This window comes from Anabrus simplex, chromosome 1, assembly GCF_040414725.1.
Source record: "Anabrus simplex isolate iqAnaSimp1 chromosome 1, ASM4041472v1, whole genome shotgun sequence".
NCBI lineage: Eukaryota > Metazoa > Arthropoda > Insecta > Orthoptera > Tettigoniidae > Anabrus > Anabrus simplex.
Genome location: NC_090265.1, coordinates 1,586,105,029 through 1,586,132,034, shown reverse-complemented (window position 1 = coordinate 1,586,132,034; position 27,006 = coordinate 1,586,105,029). Strand labels below are relative to the sequence as shown.

General features: G+C 38.0%; 1 protein-coding gene across 1 annotated transcript in view; it reads right to left on the bottom strand.

Annotated features, from left to right (window-relative positions):
* Nucleotides 1-27,006, bottom strand: part of nmd (no mitochondrial derivative) — a 264,121-nt gene that overhangs the window by 28,924 nt on the left and 208,191 nt on the right. The window contains exons 5-6 of the mRNA XM_067138223.2: nucleotides 21,292-21,488; nucleotides 17,816-18,000 (exon numbers count right to left, since the gene is read on the bottom strand). Of these exons, the coding sequence (XP_066994324.2) occupies nucleotides 17,816-18,000; nucleotides 21,292-21,488 (382 nt within the window). The remainder of the gene's footprint in view (nucleotides 1-17,815; nucleotides 18,001-21,291; nucleotides 21,489-27,006) is intronic.

Here is a 27,006-nt window from a genome sequence, read left to right as displayed (position 1 = left end):
TTTTCCACCAAGCTGAACACAAGTTCACACTCAGCATTGATGTACAGTACAGTCAGAACAGAAAGCATTAGCCTGGATATCCTATCATACTTAGGAACACCATCAGCTCCACAAAAGTTCATCAAGCGAGCCCTTTTGGTGTCATCTGTCAGATTCTCACTCTCAACAGTAGCACAGAAGAGCTACAAATTGGTCCTGAATCACATTCATTGCATCCTCAACCGACTCACTGTCCTTCCTCGGCAGCAATGATGGAATCATTCTATAAAGAATTGTACAGAAGAAAACTGGGCATCTTCAATTTTTGAAATTGAAATTTTTGAACCTTTGCATGTTTCAGTACTTCATCAATGAGAGGGAACTTGTTAATAATATAATCACATGCTGCGCAGAAGTAACCCCTGGCAGATGAAAATAATGTTGATTTATCTGGATCATTAAGTTTCTTCACCAAGTTTATTGTCTCAACACTGAAGACTACCTCATCACTATCTCTCTGATTCTCAATAGAATGGTATGGAACTTTTAATAAAAGGGAACTTTTGATCACTTTTGGTATAACAATTCTGGAAAGCAGCTGCTTTAACAGGTTCATCATTAGTTCTAGTAGTTTATGAATGTAAGGGAAAGCACTCTGAAGTGTAGAATTGAGATTCTGAAATAAAGGAAATGACAGCATATGAGAAGGCACAGTATGCCTTATTTAAGCCTGATGACAGAATCCCCCCCCAAAAAAAAGTCTTCACGATTTTGAATAATGTTCTTATTCTTTATCACAGGAGTGTCAGATTTTAAAACATATGCAAATCTTTTGAGAGCAACCAATTATAACGACTCATTAGCTTTTCTCTTTTTATGGTCTTTGGACCTACCATGCTCGGCTTTTGGGATTGTAAATGATGTTAAGCTAGTAGTTGATGTACACTGAGCATTAACAAGCATGTCATCTTAAAGAAACCAAGTAGTGGATATCATTGATTTAACAGCCTCTGCAGACATTCTTAAAAATAGCCATCTTGTGCAAACATGTTTCAGTATCTTCTTCGTTTCCTTGTTGTGAAGCTCTTGCCATTTCTTACGGCATTCCTTCCTCTTACAACTCTTTTCTAAATAATAGAAGATGTCTACTAATAGTTCATCAACTTTAACAGGCAAAATGCTTGCACCTTTCTCAGCAGCCAAGTTAATCAAATGGCATCAGCAACCCAGTACGAAGAGAGGTGACTGTGCTTCCCTTAAAACTACACAATTTTGAATTGGTATTTTGTAACACTCTAACTGTGAAATTACCAAATTACCAATATTACACCCCATTGAATCACCCACCAAGGCTCGGACAGACAACACTGAGCTAACTATATTTTTCTGCGTTACTACAAAACAGCTAATGACAACAGGGTAAAGCTTAGCATTACTATTATTGCTCCCATCTGTAGCTAAAGAAAATGGTTCACGTTGCACATAACCAACAAGTTCACTTCTTGAATTCGTAGCAATTTCTTTCAAAATGTGTGGTTTTCATACGACTACAGCCATATTGTTTGCAACTTCTGAATGTGAAAATATTCTCCTAACTAGCATGATCGGCAGCAGCTAACGGGATATTATGTTCAATTAAAAGTGAAGTGAAAAAGCATTCCGCTCTTGCTATATCAAGGTCGGCTCTAAAAGAGGTAGAAAAACAAATTAATTTTCTGACTGCCATCCTTAAATTTTGTACTCGAGATGTGTTACACAGATTTAATGTGATTTACTAGTTCTGTTCCTCCTCCTAAAGAAACGTTTATATCACACAAGCACATGGAACGGAGTGTGAATGTTTCGCCTTTCCGTGATCGCATAAAACAACGAAATTCAGCAGAATATGCCTCCCTAAAAGATTGATAAGATCTTTTCTTACTTGAACTCTTCCAGAACACCACTAAAAATACTAAAACACTTACAAATTCGTCGCACAATTCCACGAGTTTCAGAAGTACCGCCAATGGCAGTCACACCTGCACACAAAGCCTTTCAGCTTGTTATATATAAATTCACAGCCTGCTACTTTTCATGATCTCTTTTCTTCAAAATTACAGCCTGCTACTTGTTTGGGAACATTGAGTGTATGAAGTAGCAGTTGAAGTCGAACAGGTGACAAAAGCATGGTGATAATCGATAATGTGATTATCAATACATTTACCGGTCAAATTTCAAAAACTGCATCTCGTATTACCAGCCACTATCGAAAGTCAAACAAATCCGATTTGACCGCAAAAAGTGAAAACAAGCGCCGATATTAAAAAATCCGTACAACCGTAAAACACACTCAAAATCCATACATTTTATGGAAAAACTGGAATACAGTGAAACTCTTAAGAAGTTTTTCAAGGGACCACAAAAAAAAAAACTTCTTAAGCAGGAAACTTCTTAAAAGGAGTAATGCCCGAAAACGTATTCTGTACTTGTACGTGTTTTGTACTTTGAAATACATGTGAAACACACAGCCAACAGATTTCCTTGTTTCTGAACAATACCGAAATAGGCTGATATATAAGAGCTGGTAAAAGAAAGCCACAATATAAATATTAGGTTATCATGACATGTATTTTTAGAGATAAAGTAACATAATTGAACATACTGTATTATAAAAATACTTGATAAGAGAAGGGAACATATTATATAAAACCTTGCACAAGAGATAAGAAGAAATACTAAAAGAAATTGTCCAGGGTTGACTGTTTAAGGTTTTTACTGCTTTCTTGAAGTATAAACCTCTCCATTTCCCACACTGCCTTCCATGTGTTCTGAGGCATACTGACTGAACCTTCCATAAACCGCCTCAGTTTTTCAACAAATACATCTAATTTTTTAGGGTCAATATGGTTTATGCCTTTAATTAGTCTATCTATAGACCATTAAAAGTCTATAGATTTTATTTTAGCATGTGTATATCTTTGTTTTTGGCTGATGACGACGTCTGAGACGTTGAAACCAGTACCAAATAAATAATGTTGTGATTTTAAATTAGCAGCATACTTTGTATTGAAAAAGGTGGATCAATTGCACTCTTCGTTATTGTTTGTTAATTTCCATTCAATACGGACCAGAAATGAAGTTTTTAATATTAAATCAGTTTTTCAAGGCAGATGCTTGCCTAACTGCAAGATGGTCTTGAGGATTCTCTTCCTCAACCTCCTCCTCTTCTTCTTCTTCAATCTCCTGCCTGAATTTCCTTGCAGATCTCATCGATAGTCTGCTCCTCGCAAGTGATTACCATATCATCAATGGCAGTGAAGTCGTCGAAACTACTGGTAATCTCCATCTTCTCCTGTATATTTTTCCAGCACCCTGGCTCTTCATCACCAATTTCCATAACAATGCTGTTGGTACCACCACCGAAACCAGCTTTCTTGAAGCAATTTGCTATTATTACAAGCTCCACTGAATCCCATGATGAGGCAATGAAATGCATTGTGTCCAAAAGAGATGTTTTGTAGATGGGTTTGCCTACTTCCATGCATAGCAGCATATGGCGCACAACTGATTTTCGGTACCTCTGCTTCAGTAGCTTAAGGATTCCTTGGTCCATGGGCTGTTGTACCGATGTAGTATTCGGTGGAAAAAATTATATCTTGATGTTCCTTAAATGGGGCCACTCCTTGGGATGAGCAGACCAGTGGTCCATAAACACCACACTCTTCCTGTTCTGGCTCCCCATTTTGGCATCTAATGCCTGCATATACTCTTCAAACAGGGAACTTGTCATACAAGCTGACTTGTTGCTGGTGTACTTGCACGGTAAAGTCCTGACATTTTTGAAATAACATGGCTTCCTAGACTTCCGTATCATCAGTAGAAGTAGTTTTTCAGTTCCTTCCATATTAGCACCAACCAATACCATAACTCACAATTTATTTAATTTTCTCCTGTGGCAAGATTCTCCCTTCAAAACTAGAGATTTATCCAGGATAAGCTGGTAAAAAAGTGCAAATTCATTGAGATTAAAAACGTTGCAATGTTTGTAACTGCTTATTTTATCAGGCAGAACAGTTTCCTTCCACGCTCCCCTTTCCTCCGCACTTACCCTCTCTGCTTCCCCACAAATTGTTTTGTAAATGATACTGACTTGATTTTTAAAGCGGTTCAGCCACCCGTTCGACGTGGTAAAAGGTACCTTTAATTTGCAGGCAATTTCTTCGGCTTTCTCCTTCACAATAGTCCCGCTCAAAGGTGTGTTTAAACTTTGCTGCTGTTTAAATCATATTAGTAGAACTCGTTCTACTTCATTATACTTTCCAGATTTAACTTTCTTGCAATTTGCAGAAGTATTCCCTGCAGAAGCCAAGATCTCTTCTTTCTTTGCTATAATCCTGTTCAAAGTAGACGGCGGTATCCCCAGCTCCTCCGGCAAAGCAACACGGGAAAGTGTAGATGACTGCACTTTCCTTATAATCTCCACTTTGTCTTTAATTGTTAGTGCCTTTCGCTTGATCACTTTCCTTTGAGTTCCGCTCATTTTCACTTAAAACGTTTGAACGTCGATATTACAAATACAACTAACTTCACTGACTCCTATTCACACTAATTACAATGCTACACTACGCTTGGCAATCTGTAGCTTAGGCTTAGAAGACGAAAAGACAAGACGTGTACTACAGTTCATTAGCATGTGCTTTCTATCATCCTCACACCCCCCGATACCTGCTTCAAGTTAACGGCAGCAAATGGGAAATCCGGCAACATATTCTTAGAGATTCTCAGAACCTAGTCCTAGGCCTATATTGCCCCAGCATTCCTGATGGTTATCACAGCAACGGGTGTAGTTTCTGGCTGTTTTGCAAGTGCCACATGGACAAACCGATATTGAGTTTATTTTCCTGCTTTAATCCTCTCCATGCTATAGGTAATGGAGAAAAGAAACGCATGTTCTAAGTTGCAGAAATGAGTGCACGGGAAATTATTGGGGTATTACTTGCGAGTGATAAAGGCGCAGTAGCAACACTGGCACATCCAAACGTAAACAGTTTCTTTCTCCGCAAGAATTTTATTTCATGTCTCCTCATCCTTGTGCTACGTTCTAATAATGCAATGTAATAATTACGAGTGACACGATAATACAAGGTTTAGCTCGTATAAAGGTAAAAATAACTTTCAGTTTTATGCCAACACAATATGGTATCGCAATGCCTGTGTGCGCGCGTCAGGCCCCCTCCCAACAACACCCAGCTGGTTATCAACATTCGTTCAACTTCGTAGAAGATCGGGATCTTTCGGCCGGTTGTTTGGCGGCATAAAATGTATCAGGTGGCAAGTCTGCTGTTTCCTGTATAGAGTCGGGAAATGTCTTCATTTCGTAATAGTTTATTCACCTAACTAATAATGGACACGGAAAATCTTATCGGTTTAGTTCCAAAACATAATTTCCTCTATGACAAGACCCATAAGTATTATTGCAACAACAACGTAAGAGAGAATGCCTGGAAGGAAATAAGCAAGGGAATGAAAAATGAAACAGGTTAGAATATTCAATTTTGTGGAAGATTAGGCCTATATGGTACTTAGTTTATTTTGCAATTATTGTTGACTTTATTTCAGAATTATATTATCATGTTGGAGAGTCCATATACAGTACGGTATGTCAGTACGATAACTGACATGGCTTGGAATGTACAGTATTTACCGTGAACAATTTTATAAGTGGCATTCCCTACAGCTGTCGTACATGTATTCCTAACAGTACGGTAATGCATAAGAAGCTGCTGTGTTGTGGACTAATATATTTTTCAATTATTAATTAACGTTGAGGCCACCTCGATTAATGACTTCACCCTGTCGCGGCACGCAACTTACTGCATTGAAGTTTTATCAAACCATCCCATTGCGCGCTTTGTGTTTCCCGTGTAGAATCCCATTCGATTCTATTCCGCTTGATGTGAACGGTGGAGTGGAAATTTCGACTGATGGGTTCGATTACATAAAATCAGCTTCGTGGTCCATATCGCACTTTAACAGATTCACAACTAAGTATTTTTTTATTTTCCACCTTGTCAATACACTAAATTGCTTAAGGCAATTTATTGGTTAAAAGTGGTACATGTTTCGTATATTATCAACATCTTCAGCCACATAACACTGTTTAGATGAAACATTCATACACTGACAAAGTATCAGAGTTTTAGAAGTGTCCTTAAAATTAACTTCCTGAAGATGTTGGCTGAAGTTGATAATATACGAAACATGTACCTCTTTTAACCAATACGTTGCCTTAAGCAATTTAGTGTATCGATAAGGTGGAAAATAAAAAATACTTAGTTGTGAAGCTGATGGGTTCGATTCGATTCCACAAGGTGAGAGTGAGCATCTGGTGTTCGTGTTGTCATAGCATGATGTCATATGGCCTTGGCAAGCCTGGAAAGGCTCCATGACAGGCGCAAACAGTGTAACACAGGGTTCAACTTGCGCGGAGACTGGAGGGTTCTAACCATGAGCTGCTTTGAGCGGACGTTTTCTATCTCAAGGGGCTCTAAAATTTGAACCGTTTAAACGGGAAATATATTTACAACAGAACACTTTAAACGGGAAAAATATACATATATCTTAATGCAACTGATCAAGGAACCAAGAATATCACACTTCTTAGGCGGGGAAACTTCTTATGGGGGAACTTCTTAACCGAGTTTCACTGTACTTGGCATGTATGTGTCACAAAAATTTGTCAAAGCGTATTCTTTTCATTACAGTCTCTAAAAAGGATGTGGGACTTCCTTCCACGAAACACAAAATTATTGCTTTAGAGTCTCATATTCCCAATATTTGACTATGGAGATGCTGTTTGCATGAGCATGTAGTTTGTATGAGCAAAATACTTTTTGTCGACTAAAGCGAGCCTACAATGTTTGTGCTTGATTCATATTAAATATCCCAGTCCAAACTCACATCAGCCCTTTCCTCTCTGAAGTGTTATGGTAAGATTGACTGAATGACGTATATAACATAGTGTTCAGCAAATAAGCAAACCAGACTATCAGAATAGACTTTAAATACCTCTCCCCTTCTGATAGAGTTCCCTCATGGTCATTTACACGACCCTCTTGTCCATTCCCATTCATCACAGTAACGCATATAACAACTCATTTATACTTGCCAACACACATTCCTGGAACTCAATCCCAGCTGAAATTAGAGGTACAGGCAATCCAAGGCTATTTAAAAAGAAACTTTTAATGTGGTACTCAAACCTTAGAAAGTAGATCTCACTAAAGTAACAAAACTAATATTTAGTTCTTAATCATCAATAAGGATACAAAATTATAGAGGTTAAGTAAATTCATTTTAAAAACATTTAAGCTCTTTAGGCTTTTTCAATTGTGAAATTACCAGCATTCCGCCCCAGTGTAGCAGTGGGCTCATCGGTTGGAATGCTACACCTTTCCAAGACGCTGGCGGATAGAGCGCCGTCGAGACACTACTGCAAGCCTCTTATGAAGGACAATGCAGTGACGGTGCACTACAGGAAGCCATGTGCCTGCACTCATATAAATTCCCACTGCTACACTGGGGTGAAACGCTGGTAATTTCATGATTGAAAAAGCCTAGAGCTTAAATGTTTTTAACAGTTGCAATTGACAAAATTAAATTATGGTTTCCTTCTAGGAAACTTATTTTTTGATAAATTAATTTTAATGATATTTGGAAATATGTTTTAGTATACCATATTACCCCTCTTTTACACTTTTCAAGGGACCAAGGAATACTGGCATAAAAGGGGGGAAAATGTAAAAAGGTGGAAAGTGTAAATCATGGGAAACAACATGTATAGGTATATATAAAAATGCTCTGGAAAAGGAGGTAAATGTTACACAAATGCATATTATTAATTTATAGAGTAAGTTATTTCAATCTCAATCGATTTACTGTACTTACCTCAAATAAAGGTCCTTGTAAGTTAATTACTGTACTGTATTAACTGTTGACTACACTTCCTTTGTAATTCTGCTCATCCTTTGCCCAGGAGAAGGTTACCGGTAGGTGGTTAAAAATTTGTGTAATATATTCTTTTAATATACAGTAGTTACTTTCTTAGAATGGCTATAGAATTATCTAAGATGCAATATTTTTCTCTGAATTAAACATTTTAATTGCTACTATTGTACCTGTATTTATAACATTGAACACAAATTTATTCCAGATGGAAAACTACACAATCACTGCTTCCTACCAAAATAGACCAGAATCGATCTCTGTTTGCACTTCTTATTTCTGACCTCTATCTGTTTCTCAAGCTCATAAAGGTTATGAAAATTATTTTCACCCCCTCTACAGATGACAGATACCTGCGTAAAACATCCACTGCTGCACTTGTGCATCAGCACTGGTAGGCATCACTTCACTGTCTTCCTCTCCATCACTGTCACTGGTGGAAGACTCGGCTGCTGTTTGCTCAGCAACCAACTCCTCCACACTTCTTTCCTCTGCAGTGATCACAGAATCATCTACCTGAAGAAAATCTTCAGTAGTGCAGTCCGACTGCAACATTCTCCATACTTCAGGTAGCAGGCCGTCTTCTTCTTCTTCTTCTTCTTCTTGCAGCTGAGATTCAGCACGATTCTTGAAAAATCCTGCTTTCACGAAACAATTTAAGATGGTACTCTGCTTCACTGCTTTCCAAGACTTTGCAATGAAGTGAAGCGCATCCAAGATTGAAACTTTAAGTGATGATGGATCCTTTCCAACATCCATACGGAATAAAATTTGCTGTACCAGATTCTTCCTATAAAGTGACTTAAAGGAGTGAATAACCCCTAAATCTTGGTTGTGCAGTTAGCAGGCAGAAATTCTAACTGCACATTCCTCAAATTAACATCCACGGGATGTGGAGGACAATGGTCGATGAAAAGAAGGATCTTCCTATTTTGCGCACCCATTTTTGAATCCAGAGCAATTAACTGCTGTCGGAAAAGATCTGAGGTCATCCAAGCTTTATGGTTGACATCATAGACAGTAGGTAATGATCACACATTCTTGAAGCAACGAGGCTTTTTAGATTTCCCTATCACAAAGGGGTGGATCTTCTCAGAGCCATCAGCATTGGCTCCCAATATCACTGTGAGTCTCATCTTGCTGTGTTTCCCACCATGGCATTTATCTCCTTTGAATGCCAAAGTCTTGCTGGGCAACACACTGAAAAACAGCCCAGTTTCATCTAGGTTAAAAATGTTCCTGGGTTCGTAATACTTGGTCAGCTCCTGCAATCTTCTATCGATCCATTCTTCCACAATTTCACCACTAACTGAATTAGATTCTCCACAAACAGTTGTTTTTTTTTTACATCGCACCGACACAGATAGGTCTTATGGCGACGATGGGATAGGAAAGGCCTAGGAGATGAGTTGGAAGGAAGCGGCCGTGGCCTTAATTAAGGTACAGCTGCAGCATTAGCCTGGTGTGAAAATGGGAAACCATGGAAAACCATCTTCAGGGCTGCCATCTTTTTACAATTTTTTCCATTTTCTCGCATTTGCAGTATGTCGCATACTCCCTTTTCTTGGAGTTTGGTCCGCATTCTGAAGCACTTGATGTAATGCTTCCTCTGCTTTTCACAATTGTATTCAGCGTGGATACAAGAAGCTGCAATTCGCGTGCCAATGAAACATGTCTATACGTGTTCCGCGGTACGAATCAACCTTTTCTAATATTCAAACTTTCTCATCCATAGTGACAGGTTTTCTTTCCTTCTTTTTTCCATTATTAGTAGGAAAACAATAAAGCAATAACAAAGAAGGATTAACAAATACACACGACAGGAAAGGAAGATCGCGGCAATTCACGTGAGATTTTTCAGAATGACCATCATCATCATCACTTCATGAGATATTTTTCAGAATGACATTTATCATCATCATCAATGACATTATGATTATTATTATTATTATTCACCGCTCGACTCACATAACAATAACAAAAAACGTAACAAATAACAAAATACAGTAAATGTGATGAATCAGCGACAATAACTTTAACAACACCAAGAACAAACGCAAGTGTAAAACTATAACCTTGAAATAACGAACTCGGGCAAGACAAACCGTCTTACAATAAACAGTGTATAACTTTTATACAAGGTTTATACACCGTTTATGTGAAATTCGTTGCTAATAAACCGTGTATAAGCCTCCTGTGTATTCACCTGTTATAGTTATTCATTGAATTGCTTATACAGACCAGGATCCTTGTATAAGCGTTGTATAGCAGCGAGTAGCGGAAAAAGAAACGAATGAGCAGTTTATTTTCGTGGTACTTACTGTCTGCAGTAATATAATCATGGTGAAATATTCGACTTATCCATGTAACATTGAGCACATATTGAAAGAATGGACGATAACGTTGATGATCTTAACAATATTTTAAACATAGAAGACATACACCATTTAGAGGTTATAGAGGCTAGGCTTCTTCGTAAAGTAAAACACGTTAAGGAGGCTAGACATCTTCGTAAAGTAGAACACTTTACAGAGATGGAATGACAATGAAAACTATACACGAAATGATGGTTGGGCATATTTTTGTGTAATAATGTGTTATTACTTAATAGATTTTTGAATTGCAAGTTTATTATACATTATCTGCGTCTACAAATTCTTTCTCAAATTTGAATACAAAAAATGAACATATTCCTTGACATAAAAAATTGTATAACTTGAAAAACGTACGTAATATGATTTCCATATGAGACAATGGAGTGGGTATGTGGGAAACTGGGAGTGAAATTTCTAGATCCTAATGGGTGGGTAGGAGATAGGGATCTGCGCTCGGATGGCCTTCATTTAAACCGCAGTGGTACGTATAAGTTAGGAAATTTGTTTGGAAGGGTAATAGGGAGGTACATTCAGGGAAACGGGATGGCCTAGGGAGCGGTGATAAGGGAACAGGGAACTGGAAATCAAGTAGGGATGACATAAAATTGTTAGTGTTGAACTGTAGAAGTATTGTAAAGAAAGGAATAGAATTAAGTAATTTAATAGATATATATTTACCAGATATTGTAATAGGAGTTTAATCACGGCTGAGAAATGATATAATGGATGCAGAAATTTTCTCACGGCACTGGAGTGTGTATCGTAGAGATAGGATAGGAAAGGTGGGAGGGGGAGTTTTCATTCTGGTGAAAGAAGAATTTGTAAGCTACGAAAAAGTTAAAGATGAGACACATGAAATTCTAGGTGTAAGGCTCATTTCTAAAGATAATAGGCAACTTGATATATTTGGAGTGTACAGATCGGGAAAGGGTAGCACTGATGCGGATTCGGAATTATTTGATAGGATAGTCAGCTATGTGGGAAACGACATGGAAAGAAATGTGATTGTAGCGGGAGATCTGAATTTGCCAGATGTAAATTGGGAAGGAAATGCGAACGACAGGAAGCATGACCAACAAATGGCAAATAAGTTAATATGGGAAGGACAGCTGATTCAGAAAGTGATGGAACCAACCAGAGGGAAAAATATCCTGGATGTGGTGCTGATAAAACCAGATGAGCTCTATAGGGAAACTGAAGTAATAGATGGTATTAGTGATCATGAAGCTGTTTTTGTGGTAGTTAAAAATAAATGTGATAGAAAGGAAGGTCTTAATAAAAGTAGGACTGTTAGGCAGTACCATATGGCTGATAAAGCAGGTATGAGGCAGTTTCTAAAAAGTAACTATGATCGGTGGAAAACGGGAAATAAAAATGTAAACAGACTCTGGGATGGGTTTAAAGAAATTGTTGAGGAATGCGAAAACAGGTTTGTACCTTTAAGGGTGGTAAGGAATGGTAAAGACCCACCTTATTATAATAGAGAAATAAAGAGACTAAGAAGGAGGTGCAGATTGGAAAGAAATAGAGTTAGAAATGGCTGTGGAAGTAAGGAGAAATTGAAGGAACTTACTAGAAAATTGAATCTAGCAAAGAAGGCAGCTAAGGATAACATGATGGCAAGCATAATTGGCAGTCATAAAAATTTTAGTGAAAAATGGAAGGGTATGTATAGGTATTTTAAGGCAGAAACAGGTTCCAAGAAGGACATTCCAGGAATAATTAATGTACAAGGGGAGTGTGTATGTGAGGATCTTCAAAAGGCAGAAGTATTCAGTCAGCAGTATGTAAAGATTGTTGGTTACAAGGATAATGTCGAGATAGAGGAAGAGACTAAGGCCAAAGAAGTAATAAAATTTACATATGATAACAATGACATTTACAATAAGATACAAAACTTGAAACTAGAAAAGCGGCTGGAATTGATCAGATTTCTGGGGATATACTAAAGACAATGGGTTGGAATATAGTACCACATCTGAAGTACTTATTTGATTATTGTTTGGTCGAAGGAGCTATACCAGATGAATGGAGAGTTGCTATAGTAGCCCCTGTGTATAACGGAAAGGGTGATAGACATAAAGCTGAAAATTACAGGCCAGTAAGTTTGACATGCACTGTATGTAAGCTTTGGGAAGGCATTCTTTCTGATTATATTAGACATGTTTGTGAAATTAATAACTGGTTCGATAGAAGGCAATTCGGTTTTAGGAAAGGTTATTCCACTGAAGCTCAACTTGTAGGATTCCTGCAAGATATATCAGATATCTTGGATTCTGGAGGTCAAATGGACTGTATCGCGATTGACATGTCTAAAGCATTTGATAGGGTGGATCATGGGAGACTACTGGCAAAAATGAGTGCAATTGGACTAGACAAAAGAGTGAATGAATGGGTTGCTATATTTCTAGAAAATAGATTTCAGAGAGAGTAGGTGAAGCTTTGTCTGACCCTGTAATAGTTGAGAGGGGAGTTCCTCAGGGCAGTGTTATCGGACCTTTATGTTTTCTTATATATATAAATGATATGAGTAAAGGAGTGGAATCGGAGGTAAGGCTTTTTGCGGATGATGTTATTCTCTATAGAGTGATAAATAAGTTACAAGATTGTGAGCAACTGCAACGTGACCTCGAAAATGTTGTGAGATGGACAGCAGGCAATGGTATGTTGATAAATGGGGCTAAAAGTCAGGTTGTGAGTTTCACAAATAGGAAAAGTCCTCTCAGTTTTAATTACTGCGCTGATGGGGTGAAAGTTCCTTTTGGGGATCATTGTAAGTATCTAGGTGTTAATATAAGGAAAGATCTTCACTGGGGTAATCACATAAATGGGATTGTACATAAAGGGTACCGATCTCTGCACATGATTATGAGGGTGTTTAGGGGTTGTAGTAAGGATGTAAAGGAGAGTGCATATAAGTCTCCGGTAAGACCCCAACTAGAGTATGGTTCCAGTGTATGGGACCCTCACTAGGATTACCTGATTCAAGAACTGGAAAAAATCCAAAGAAAAGCAGCTCGATTTGTTCTGGGTGATTTCTGACAAAAGAGTAGCGTTACAAAAATGTTGCAATGTTTGGGTTGGGAAGAATTGAGAGAAAGAAGAAGAGCTGCTCGACTAAGTGGTATGTTCCGAGCTGTCAGCGGAGAGATGGCGTGGAATGACATTAGTAGATGAATAGGTTTGAAAGGCGTTTATAAAAGTAGGAAAATCACAATATGAAGATAAAGTTGGAATTCAAGAGGACAAACTGGGGCAAATATTCATTTATAGGAAGGGGAGTTAGGGATTGGAATAACTTACCAAGGGAGATGTTCAATAAATTTCCAATTTCTTTGAAATCATTTCGGAAAAGGCTAGGAAAGCAACAGATAGGGAATCTGCCACCTGGGCGACTGCCCTAAGTGGAGGTCAGTATTGATTGATTGATTGATTGATTGATTGATTGATTGATTGATTGATTGATAGTTGAATATGCACATTTATGATGTATAAATGCTAAAGCACAAAAATTAACATGGGATATCTACAAAAAGAAATGTCTATCAATAAATACAAAAATAAAACACTACAACACAGTTATAAAACCGGAAGCTACTGTACATATGCAGCAGAAACAATCTGAATAAATAATCTGAATAAACAATCAAAGACTGACAGACTTCAGAAAATTGAAAGGAGGATTGGAAGAACCTGCATCAACAAAAAATACCAGAAAGAATGACAGTGGCAGTTAATACCTAACAAAGTCGTGTACAAAGAGCTAGAACCCATTACAGATACTATGCGTAAGAGGAGACTGGGATTCTTTGGACATATCATGACGATGCAGGATTCCAGACTTCTGAAACAACTAGTACAACACAATCTCGTCTCAAAAAATACCACAACAGTATGTAAATGGATCAGAGAAGTAAGAGAGGATCTGAAGGAAATAGGCCTTACAACAGAAGACACCACAAATAAGATAAAATTGAATACAAAACTCAAGAATACAAACCTCCGCTCTACCCTTACGCAAAACAAACCAACAACACCCACATTTTCAACTGAGGAAAGGGCACGAAGATCGGAGCGTCTGAAGAAGTAATGGGAGGACCGCAAAGCCCGAACAATCCCTTCAAAGAGACCTGAACGACGGACTGACTAAAGTGATCCTATGTGGTCATAAAAGAAGAAGAAATGCCTAATAGAAACTTTTTTGATCAAACCTTTCTTTTAACTACAGAACAGTTTTTTCTTTCTCCTGAAAAGTAAGGATTTTGGAATGTGTACCCTTTTCAACTCACTGATTCAATTACAATTGCGTAAGTTTTCCGTACTATCCCAGTTAGGAGCTCTTGATCTTTTCTTAATCTTTTCCATTTCTTTTGTGGCGTTCATTAACAAGCAAGCTGGAATTCAAGAGGACAAATTGGGGCAAATATTCGTTTATAGGTAGGGGAGTTAGGGATTGGAATAACTTACCAAGGGAGATGTTCAATAAATTTCCAATTTCTTTGCGATCATAAAGGCTAGGAAAGCAACAGATAGGGTAACTGCCATCTGGGCGACTGCCCTAAATGCAGATCAGTAGTCGCTGATTGATTGAAATGTTGATATCAACATAAGCCAATTCCCAGCTGTCTCACTTTGTGTTGCGGTTTCATTAATTCAACTCGTTGTTGGATTTGAAAATAAGGCTTAGGACGTGTGGAAAACACCTGATATCAAAGAATGTGCTGCGTTGGTTAAGCGGAAGTTCAATACAGAGAGTTCTAAGAGTTATTATAGATCATGGTTGTTTGATTTGCTCGTCATGCCATGGTTACTCGAAGCGTTCTCTTGAACGGCGGGAAGCATAAAATGTCGCAAACGTAAATTTGAGGATTTTAATACATTGTGAGCATAGGAAATCTCAGGGGACAAACAAAAAATGTTGTAAAAGACGGGAAAACGTAAAAGCTGGGAACGTAAATGCGGGGTAATACTGTATAATGATTATATGTATATTATTCACATTATTCTATAAATTGTATAATGGTGTTGTATAATATGGTTTGGCATAATAGCAGACTCCAAAGCTTGAGCCCCACTATATACGAAAGGCAAACAAACAAACCAGACTATATCAGAATAGACTAAACAAAGCCTAATTTGAAGCAATTTGACTGTTGGAAATGCCCAGCTTCTTTCATTAACTCTTGTTTTCTCTTCACTTAATAAAGATTTTCCTTGGGGCATTGTAGTAATTACAGATGAACAGTCCTATCATGCACTGTGGTATTTTGTTAACGTCCAACCCTGCGCAAGCGTCAACAATATAAGTGATTTTATACCATCTTTCATCCCTGGGACACAGTTTTGTTGAATTTTAAGCAATACAGTATTTTCAAATGAGCAATAATGCTGAAGATTGGAAGATACTTTGCCATCAAGGAGCCAAGGTCCTTGCTGCCCTTGTCAACCGAATCATCGACGGAGTGACCCCAGCAGTTTGGACAACTAGTATTAGAGTGCTAATTTGGAAGGGCAAGGATGATGTAACCAAATGCATGGATTATCAGCCCATATGCTTCTTGTGTCATTCCATGAAAAATATTTGAATGGGTAATTGATGCTAGGCTCCATGAGACTGTCTCTATGACTGAGAACCAAGTAGTTTCATTAAAGAGAGCGAGATGATGGATGTCATTCACACTGCTGGGTTACTTTTGAGAGTCGCAATCAGTGTCAATGCACTATGAGAGACTTGGTCTCTTTTACAAAAACTGATGCCTGCTAGGCTATCAGATGATATTGATTTCCACAGGGAACCTGCAATATTTGTCCTGAATGAGTAAATTCATAACTCCAATATAAATGGTCCATTACTGGAAATTATACATTCTCCAGCTAACTCATTCCTAGTTGCCAGCATTTTGCCCCTTGCCTCAAGTCAAAGGAATTTACAGCGATAGTGCACCCAGTTATCCTCTATAGATCAGAGTGCTGGCGAGCAACAGTAACACATGAACAAAACTACAAAAAATTGGAGTTCTTCTGTTGTTCAGCTCTTTGATTCATACCTCACAAATTGGCAATAATATGTTGTTTTTAAAATTATGACCACGGACTGGAATACTAAACAAACAAGTGCCCCAAAGGATCAGTGCTAGGACCTCTTCTGTTTACTCAATAAATCAATGACATCTCTTCTCAGCTCAACAATTGCAGCTACTATATATATGCAGACGATCTAAAAATTTACTACCACTTGAAAACTGTTGATACAGAGTTTGGAATTCATCAGATGAATTTATTAAAAACCTTATTAGCTCCTATGCTAGTGAGAACTGTTTCTTAATTAATCCTAAAAAGCCAAGCCATCATAATAGGGCAACAAAGACAGCTAAATGCCCTAAACAACAGATCTTTGCCTTCACTTTTGGTTTGTGGTGTAGCTATAGCATTTCAGAACTCAAAAAATCTCAGGAATATCAGAAGTGACTCAGAGTGGAAATGGGCATATAACAAGTGTCTGCAGGATAATTCACTAGTCACTTCATGCTCTAGAAACTCTCCAATCATTCACAGCATGAAAATCCAGACCCTCACATTTCCCATACTTCATTGCTATGACACTGTTATGATTGATGACACCATGGATCAAACACTTAAGGTACACAAGGTAATGAACTGGTGTATTAGGTTTATATTTTTAATTAAATATTCAACTCACGTGCCCCCCTAACATAAGATACTCTGCTGGTTAAGAATTGTCAAAATACAATATCTTCATATTGCAACTCTAATATTTCGACTGTTGAATGAATCAAAACCCCAATATCAATTCTCAATGTTGAATTTCCTCTCCTCTCATGAAACTAAAACATGATTGACTTTTACACTTGCAATACCTGTGCATTGTTCATCAGAGTATAACTGCTCTTTTCAAGTGTCTGGTGCAAATCTATGGAATTCCCCCCTCATAGCTAGGAATTTCACCTCTTTAGCCTCTCCTATGCAGTTTTACCAAGATTACCTATTAAATATATAACCAGCTTATGAGAATGTAAGAATGAATGTGGTTAATATTATCAATTATTTTCTTATGTTTTCTGAAGTTTATATACATTATGATGTGGTTAAGTGTAAGAAAGGGCCATGAACCCTGATTCTGCAAACAAATAAATAAATAAATAAATAAATAAATAAATAAATAAATAAATAAATAAATAAATAAATAAATAAATAAATAAATAAATAAATAAATAAATAAATAAATAAATAAATAAATAAATAAATAAATAAATAAATAAATAAATAAATAAATAAATAAATAAATAAATAAATAAATAAATAAATAAATAAATAAATAAATAAATAAATAAATAAATAAATAAATAAATAAATAGACAAACAAACAAACAAACAAACAAACAAACAAATGACTATTACACTTTTGAGTACTAGACACACGCCTACTTTACAGATAGTAGTCTGAAAAGATAACTTACTCTCTTGCACCACTCTCTCGGCAATAGTCTCTAACTCTGTAAACTGATGCATTACGGCACATCTCCCTAAGATCTGAACCGGAAAAATTCTCAGTCAGTTTGGCCAGCCTGTTTAGGTCCACATCATCTGACGTAGGTTCATGCTGCAGAATAAGACGCAAAATCTGGCGCCTCTGGTTGATATTCTGAAATTAACACAATGTACTGACAATATATATAAATCTAAAATTGCTAATTTATAATATATGTAACGTGAATAATTCTGAAAATAGGAATTTATAGCACAACGAAGAGACAACAGATACAATGACAACATAAACATACGAGAAAAAATGATACACAACTGATGTAACGGTACTGAAGAGTTAACAGAGGAGGAATGAAAATTTCAAACACAGGGAGAGTAACATTATAAATATAATCCAATATCAACGAAGGGTAGATGGGGCTCCAGTCAGTGTTGAGTTCTAAATATCGTCAAAAGGACATAATGCAGTTTCTGTGGAGGTAAAAGTTAGTGCTAATGTACCCCATGTTTAGCTCCCATTTACTGTTGTTCCTCATGCCAACATAAGCTACTTAAAAACAATGGTTGTAAAAGTGCTCTTTCCCTGATAAGAAGCATCTTGTTCAGCACTTAAAAAAGCAAAAATTAACCGTTCATATTTAAAGCTTTCAAAAATAAAGCTTCAAAAGCAACAGGAATCACATAGGTTATAAAAATGTTAACTAATTTGTTGTTTACAGCCTAAAACATTATGCAAGTTGTTATGTTTTCTTTTTACTGTTGTAAGCCGAACAATACTAACACTCTAGATCCAGGAAAAGAAACAAATAAGTGCAAATCCAATCTTGTGTTCCTTTCGATGTTCCTATCTATATTTGGTGGTGGTTGTTATTGTTTTAAGAGGAAGTATAACTGGGCAACCATCCTCTAATAACACTAATCAGAGGGATAAAAATGAAGGGGTCCAATACTTGGAAAAATGAAGGTATTGGCCAAAGAAAGACAAGAGCCACCAAGGGTGTGAAAATGACGGACTCCCAAGGTCTTGCAAACCTAATACTGTTGGGGTCATAAAAGAATAAGAGCTGACCAAGGCAGGTTAGACAGGTACATGAAAGCGAGGAACCTCGAACAGATAAGTTGAAGCAATGCTAAGACTCAGCTAAGGATCCCGAGGTCGCCAACTATTACTCCCAAGTCAAGAGCCTCAGGGGCACTTTTTGGTCATGTTTTACGACAGGTACAGGATACCATGGGTGTTATTCTACCACCACCCCTCACAGCTGGACCTATCTATATTATTTTGATGTAGCATTCTAGATTGTTAGGTTGTAGGTAACAGTGAATGGGAATAAAAGTATCAATAGTAAAATTAATCTGTCACCTACTCCTTTACAATTAGGAAATTTGAAGGAAACTTATGTATCCTAAGTTTCAACTCGAGGTATGGTACCTGCACAAATGCACAGTATCTTTCTTGAAGAACACATTAGCATATCTACGTCATGTTGTAAGTGGCATTGAAAAATATCAGGGCACTTTCTTTCTCTTCTAAAACACTATCATCGTGACGATTCTAGACCAAATTCCAGTAACCATCAAATCTATATATATCATTCAAGCATTAATGTGCGTAATGGAAACTATGTTGTGTGCTATGTTCTTTTAAAATGAACAGCCGGGCTGAGTGGCTCAGACGGTTAAGGCGCTGGCCTTCTGACCCCAACTTGGCAGGTTCGATTTTGGCTCAGTCCGGTGGTATTTGAAGGTGCACAAATACGTCAGCCTCGTGTCGGTAGATTTACTGGCACATAAAAGAACTCCTGCGGGACTAAATTCCGGCACCTCGGCGTCTCCGAAAACCGTAAAAGAGTAGTTAGTGGGACGTAAAGCAAATAACATTATTATTATTATTATTAAAATGAACAACCTCACCCCACACATTAAATTTTCCCTTCTAACACATTTTAAGAACACCTTACACCAGCACTGTAGTCTAGGGTTAGCAAGTCTGTCTCTAAACCAGAGGCCCCAGCTTCAATTCCCAGCCAGGTCTCAGGGATTTCTACCTGGATCTGGGGGCAGATTCAAGTCCACTCAGCCTATATGAAAACAATTGAGGAGCTGCTTGTCAATGACAGTGGCCTCAGTCTAGAAAGCCATGAATAACTGTCAAAAGAATTCGTCCCATTGATCACAGGCTTACAAGGTGAACAGTGGTTGCTTGCCAGTCCAAGGCCCAGAATTGTAGTGTCGTGGGATTTGATTTTTAAGAACCCCCTATAATCTCCACTCTCTTCATTATAACCCTTCCTTACTTGAACATTATTAACTCTTAACACATCTAGATGCAGCATCCTCTTTGCTGACTCAGCCAGTTCACTGTCTCTATTCCACAACACCATATGATACTGACAGCACCACATCAAATTCCATTTCCTTCACCAAGCTCTTTCTTAGGGGTCCACAGCCTGTCAAACAGAAGTAGGACTGTCACTTATATCGGTCCAAGGCTTGCCAAATTTCTGTGGAGTAGGCTATTAGCCTTACTTACACATAGCCCAGTGACAAATTTCATCTAATGATTTAGGAACCTCCAGTGGATTGGGTAGTCCTAGTGGTCTGAGCACAAGGATAGTCATGACTTAATAGTCCAAGATGCCCACTGCTTGATATTCCAACTCTTAAGACCACTTACCTGTTGCCCACAGCTCACAACCTTAAATAAGATGTGACTACAATAACTCATACCAAGAATCATATGTTATCCCTTAACAGCATTGTTCCCGTCACTATGATATGAATTTATAACAGTCAAGGAACTTTTTACATCAGCATCAAAGAATCAAGCATATATGCTTCCAAGGGCTTTCTGCGTTTACTGTTAGGTAGTTTTCAGTCCGACTCATTGGCTGAATGGTCAGCGGTGAGGCTTTCCCAGGTTCAACTCCCGGCCGGGTAGGGAATTTTAATTGCGTCTGAATTCTTCTGGCTCGGAAACTGGGCGTTTGTGTTTGTCTCAACAGTTTATTCTTATTATCCGAACAACACATTAAAATACCAACCATCATAAAAAACACAATAATGATTACATCCCACCATATGTGGTTGGTGTGGAAGGGCATCCGGCTGCAAAACAGGGCCAAATCCAGACGTGCGAGACAGTCATCACCCAACTTTATTAATTTAACAATTGTGGTTTGATTTTTATAATGGTCCATATTGACTACAATCTCTACTCCAATAAATATACCTTTGATAATTAAAACTGGTAATACTCAGTATTGACACGGCTGATTTTTAATTATCAAAGGTATATTTATTGAAGTAAAGACAGTTATCACCCTGTAACCCCACAGATGTGGGAAAAAGAAGCAGAAGAAGGAAATTTTTACATCAGCACCAAAGAATCAAGCATACATGCTTCCAAGGGTTTTCTGCATTTACTGTTCGGTAGTTTTCTACTTACAGGCATACCGATGTGGAATGTGGCAGGCATACGTCGCAAAATGGCTCGATCAAGGTCCTGAGGCCTGTTCGTAGCTCCCATGACAATTACTGTGCATGTGGGATCAGTGATAAGTCCATCCCATAATGACATGAACTGTGCTTTCATCATGGCGGTTGCTTCATGATCATGTGAGTTCCGGTTGCGCAAGAAGGAGTCTACAATGTGGCAAGAGCAAGAAAACAGATAGTTTGTTGTTCAATAATTACATACAGGTATCATCTCAGTGTACATAGTAGTATTGCCCATCATAGAATATTAACCACAAAATAATTACTGATTACTTCTAATTAATTTGCAAGTTTTTTTTTTTTTTTTTTCAAGCTGCTGTAAGTCGCACCAACACAGATAGATCTTATGGCGACGATGGGATAGGAAAGGGCTAGGAGTGGGAAGGAAGCAGCTGTGGCCTTCGTTAATGTACAGCCCCAGCATTTGCCTGGTGTGAAAATAGGAAATCACGGAAAATAATCTTCAGATCTGCCGACAGTGGGATTCAAACCCACTATCTTCCAGATACAAGCTCACAAATGCACGCCCCCCCAACTGCACAGCTAACTTGCCCTGTTTTGCAAATTTCAACAAGAGGAGAAGTCGTCTCAGTTTTAATTACTGTGTTGATGGGGGTGAAAGTAACTAATGGGGATCACTATAAGAGATGTTAATATAAGAAAAGATCTTCACTGAAGTAATAACTAGTGAAGGGATTTTATGGTGCAGCACCTTTCCAAAATATAGCTATTTTCATACAGATACGTCAATTTGGAGACATGAAATGAAGCAAAATAAACACAATCTGCTGCACCTTTTTCTTTGTGAGATTACTACATGTTGCCATCTTTTCCCTTCTGTTTCATGCTTCAGCAACCCCCCCCCAAACTTTTATCAGCGTTTTTAAAAGATTAGACAGAATCATTTTTCTCTGCTTCAACAGATTTTCTTGGGCAAAAACTTTGACAAAATCAAATACTTCATATGTCCCCTAGACTCAACGGATGCAGAAGCCATCAAGCAGGCCCAACAATTACTCAACAAAGACCTAGAGCTGGACCTTTTTGCAGTGCACAGCTACAATTATTTGCCTTATGTGATTCACAGTTTGGAGGAAGTTGACGAGTGTTAGGGAGAACCTTGATGGATTTGCTGAAGGCATATTGGAATTCAATTTAAAGAACAATCCTGATATGGAAACCTTTGCAACTTTGAATGAACTCCCTTTAAGAGTGCTGAAAAGATATGCTTCATTGGTTTCTGTAGTTGTCAAGTGGAGTTTCTCTCACTATACAGGGTGTTTCTAAATTCCCATTACAGACTTGGAGGGCCTGCAGTAGGGATGAAGATGGTTACGTTTATCATAGGAACTTGTGCCCAGAAACGTACAGTCTTCCCTTTACTAGCAAGAAACACCACAACACATGTTCACAGCTCCCGCATTTTCGGCGCTCTGTCCGACTCCTGCTACTTGTCGTCTGGGTCCAATTACAGGTGGGGCTCGATGTGCTGACCACCGACGTCCACACAGACACGGTACCTTCCTACCACGCTCTCGTACACACGATCACCAAGGTCCTCCAACATCCGCCGCAGCCATAATCCATGCCAGTAGATCATCTTCGGATTCCACAGGGGTCTCATGAATGAAGGTTTTCATGTGACCCCACAGGTTGTAGACTAGCGGTGTCAAATCGGGTGAACATGCAGGCCAAGCAATCGGGCCATCACGACCTATCCACTGTTGCCCGAATCTTTGGTGCAGATGACCTCGGACCGCAAGTGAAAAATGGGGTGATGCTCCATCGTGCTGAAAAAACAGGTTTTGATGTACTTGCAGTGGCACATCATCTAAGAACTCATTCAGTAAGTCTTCAAAGAATACCAAGTATGCGGTACCCGTTAGATTTGGTGGAAGAAGGTATGGCCCAATCGCACATCCACTCAGGAACTCTGTCCAAATCTCCACACCGTTTCGTTGCTGAAACCCATAGGGGTGTGCAGCATGCAGGTTTTCAGCAGCCCACACATGATTGTTGTGCAAATTGAAAACCCCTTCCCTGGTGAACTTTGCTACATCAGTGAAAAGGATCCGCCGTGGTAAGATGGGATCATCCACACAACGGTGCAAGAACCACCTGCAGAAGTGCACTCTTGAGGCAAAATTCTATGGCTGTATTGCCTGTATCCTTTGGGGGTTGTACGGGTGTACCTGCTGCTCATGCAGAATACACCAGATAGTTGTGTGATCCACATTCAGTAGTGTCCTTGGTATGTTTCTGATACTCGTATCGTCCTGTTCCACTGCGTGGAGTACAGTTTCTTCAAACCTAGATGTGCGGCGCCGCCATGGAGCACCACAGGTCTGTTGGCGGTGAATCTACCCGCTTCCGAGGTTCGCTGATACACCTTAGCAAAGAGGGCGTGTGAGGATGTCCAGCGGTGTAGAAAACGCTCCTCCATACAACTGACGAGCAGCTCTCCCAATGCACCGAGGTTCGCCGGACAATGTCAACATGTGGCTGTATTCCACAAACGTGTACGCCACGGTCAACAGCAACACACTACCAATGAACTACTGTAAGTACAGTACTGTACATACACCTTACTGCTGTGTACATAGTAAAGAATTACTGCTGTACTGTAATATGAACGAAGATCATAAGCACAACAGCAGGTACAACACGTCTCCATACAGATCACACACTCAACTGAATAGCATGGACTGTCAACAAACCTGTAGGAGTATGGGGCATCACGTGATCGTTCAGTGACGTATGTACTCTAGTCAGTGGCACTGCCAATGTGGGATATTTGAACGTGTGCTGTGGTGGTTTTATGTGGGTAGCGGGAAGACGGTACGTTTCCAGACGCAAGTTCCTATGTTAAACTTAACAGTCTCGGTCCCCAGTGCAACCCCACAAAGTCTGTAATGGGAATATACAAACACCCTGTATAAGAATCTACTGAGCTCAAAGTGCCAGAAACTTACTGTTAAACACATTGGAATGTTGTGTACAATCCCATATAACATGTTTATTATTTATTACAACCCAGTAAATGGAATAAGAAAAGTTCATGTAACTGGCTTAAACCTTAATAACATGATTTCATCTACACCTTTTTTTCACCTTTTTGTATGTATTTTCAGAACCTTATTTCCCCTTTTCTGACCATACTTTCCACTTTAAAATCCTTTCCTAGTAATAACAAACAGGAATGTAAATCTCATATGATCAAGAGCAAAGCCGTGATTTTTATGACATGTCATCTTTAAAGTGATGCATCATACACATTTCTAACATATATGAATACTGATCATGGCCTCCTGATTACAGAAATGCCTATTTATTAAGTCATCTATAATTTTTTTTTCATTTTAAATTTTAAGGTAATTTTTCAATTTTGAGTCATTACCTTGCCATTTTTAGAAACTCATTATATTCATTTCTTGCTTTCAAGTCATTTTTATTTGTTCTGAGTTATTATTCAGTTATTTTTAGGCATTCACATTAAGTAATCAAATCTGAATATCAATCGAGCTTTCAATAAACGAGAATATTCGAACATTGAAAGGTTCAGAACCTAGTTCGAAAGCTTTGAAATACAGTAAAGTAACCTTCTGCAACTCTTATTCTTAGTCTTTGGAAATCTATCCCTAGAGAGCGACGGAACAATGCTTCTAATCTCATAGGGCATGTGATGAGAGAGGGGAGGTATGATAACTGTAGTAGGTTCAAATTCACGTATCAATCAGGTTGTGGAAGTGCCCGAGTACTATCATACAAATATGTGCTTGTTAGTTTTGTTTTACACTGAGCAAGTTTTATTCATTTAAGAGTGATTCATGTAAAGTTTTAGAATGCCAAATATATAGCTATCTAAAATAGGCCTATAGCTGACCACTGAAGGAAAATTATTTCACAATTCAGCGGGAATAGCTTTTCTACAGATGGTCAGATATCTTTCTGAGAAATATGCGATGTGAAGAGGCAGCAAATAAAAGATTTATCATTTAACAATATGTAGGTCATAACAAACACGTGGTATCCAGTAGATATTGTGGACATTGCATAATATCCATTTATTATTATTATTATTATTATTATTATTATTATTATTATTATTATTATTATTATTACTTGATGGCACTTATCCCTAAATGCAGATCAGTGGTGACTGATTGACTGAATTTCTGTATTTATGGCTGTGGTTATATCAACCAGGGGATCCCTAGCCAAGTTGGTAAAGGCGTACTCGGTTCAATCATAAAGGATGTGGGTTCCATTCCCCATCAGGGAGTCCAAAAATTAAGAAACAAGATTTCCACTTTGGAATGGCACATGGCCCTGAGGTTCAATCAACCTGCACCAACAGCAAATACCAGGTTAATTCCTGGGAGCAAAGGTGGTCGGGCATAGGGCTAACCACTCTATCCAACTTAGAGCAGAGGTTATGGAAAGTGGAAGCATTTACCTCCCTCTCCTCCAAGAGCCTTCATGGCCCGTACAGAGACAGCTTTGTTTTTGTATCAATCTCTCCCCATGGTAAAGTAAGAAAGTACCTAAGCTATCATTCTTCAAGCTGCCACTTGACAACCAATGCCTTACTGTGATCCTATGTTGCTAACTTGTACCTTGACTTTGATCTTTCTTCATTAATTTATCTAAATGTCTGAATAATATTGATGTTACATTTGATGTAACAATGATGTCTCATTTTTGATCCGTATTGAAAATTTATAGTTCAAAAACAATAAAGGCAATCTTTAATCCACCTATCCAATACATTAATTTCAATTTATAGTGGTTACATAAACATAGTATCAGTTAAATGGGACATGTTTCGCCCTCAATTCAGGGCATCTTCAGCCTAAAAACAATCTTCAAGAGTACATCTTATATTAATATTGAAGTTAAAAGTTTAGCCAGTTACTAAAATTCATTATATAAAAATGTGAGAAATGATACATTATACAACATATTGATGGAAACACTGTCAGTGATTAAACCATAAAAATATTTTGTCAGAGACTAAAACTTATTCTGTTACAAAATTTCTAATTAAAACCGTTCATTAAAATTTTTTTTAATGGAAAAATAGTGTGACAATGATATAATGCCAACGACATGAGGGCGTGAAAAACAAGCACTATAATGAATGTCATAAAAACAACATATTCAAGGCCGCTGATGAAATCATGAGCATAATGTGAAACTGAAGCATCAGTTGAATTATTGCAGAAGGGGCCTTTAGCACCAGTAGGCAATAAAATTGACTGAGACCATGTCAGGAAGTGTCAGTAGATATCGGAAAATGTTCTATGTTAGTTGAAAGCTGTTATTTGCTATCTACTGTTGCCAACCAACGCAATACCTGTAAAAAACACACTATTAAACAAGGGTCAGCGGACTGGCAGCCGGTTGGACTTCATTAAGTACCAAATTTCAAATTCCTTGGTGTTTGGACAGAAATAAACATAAATATTGGAAATAATGAGTGTGACTTGATAGAATCTGATGATATTCTTTTAAGAACAAAACATGTCATTCTTCTTTAACAGTGTGTATTTTTATTCCTTATTTAATAGTGTGGCTTTTTTTTTTTTACAAGATGTTTAATATTTATATTGAAGTTGTGTGTTCAACAGGCTAAAAAGCTCTGTTACATTTATACGTATCATGA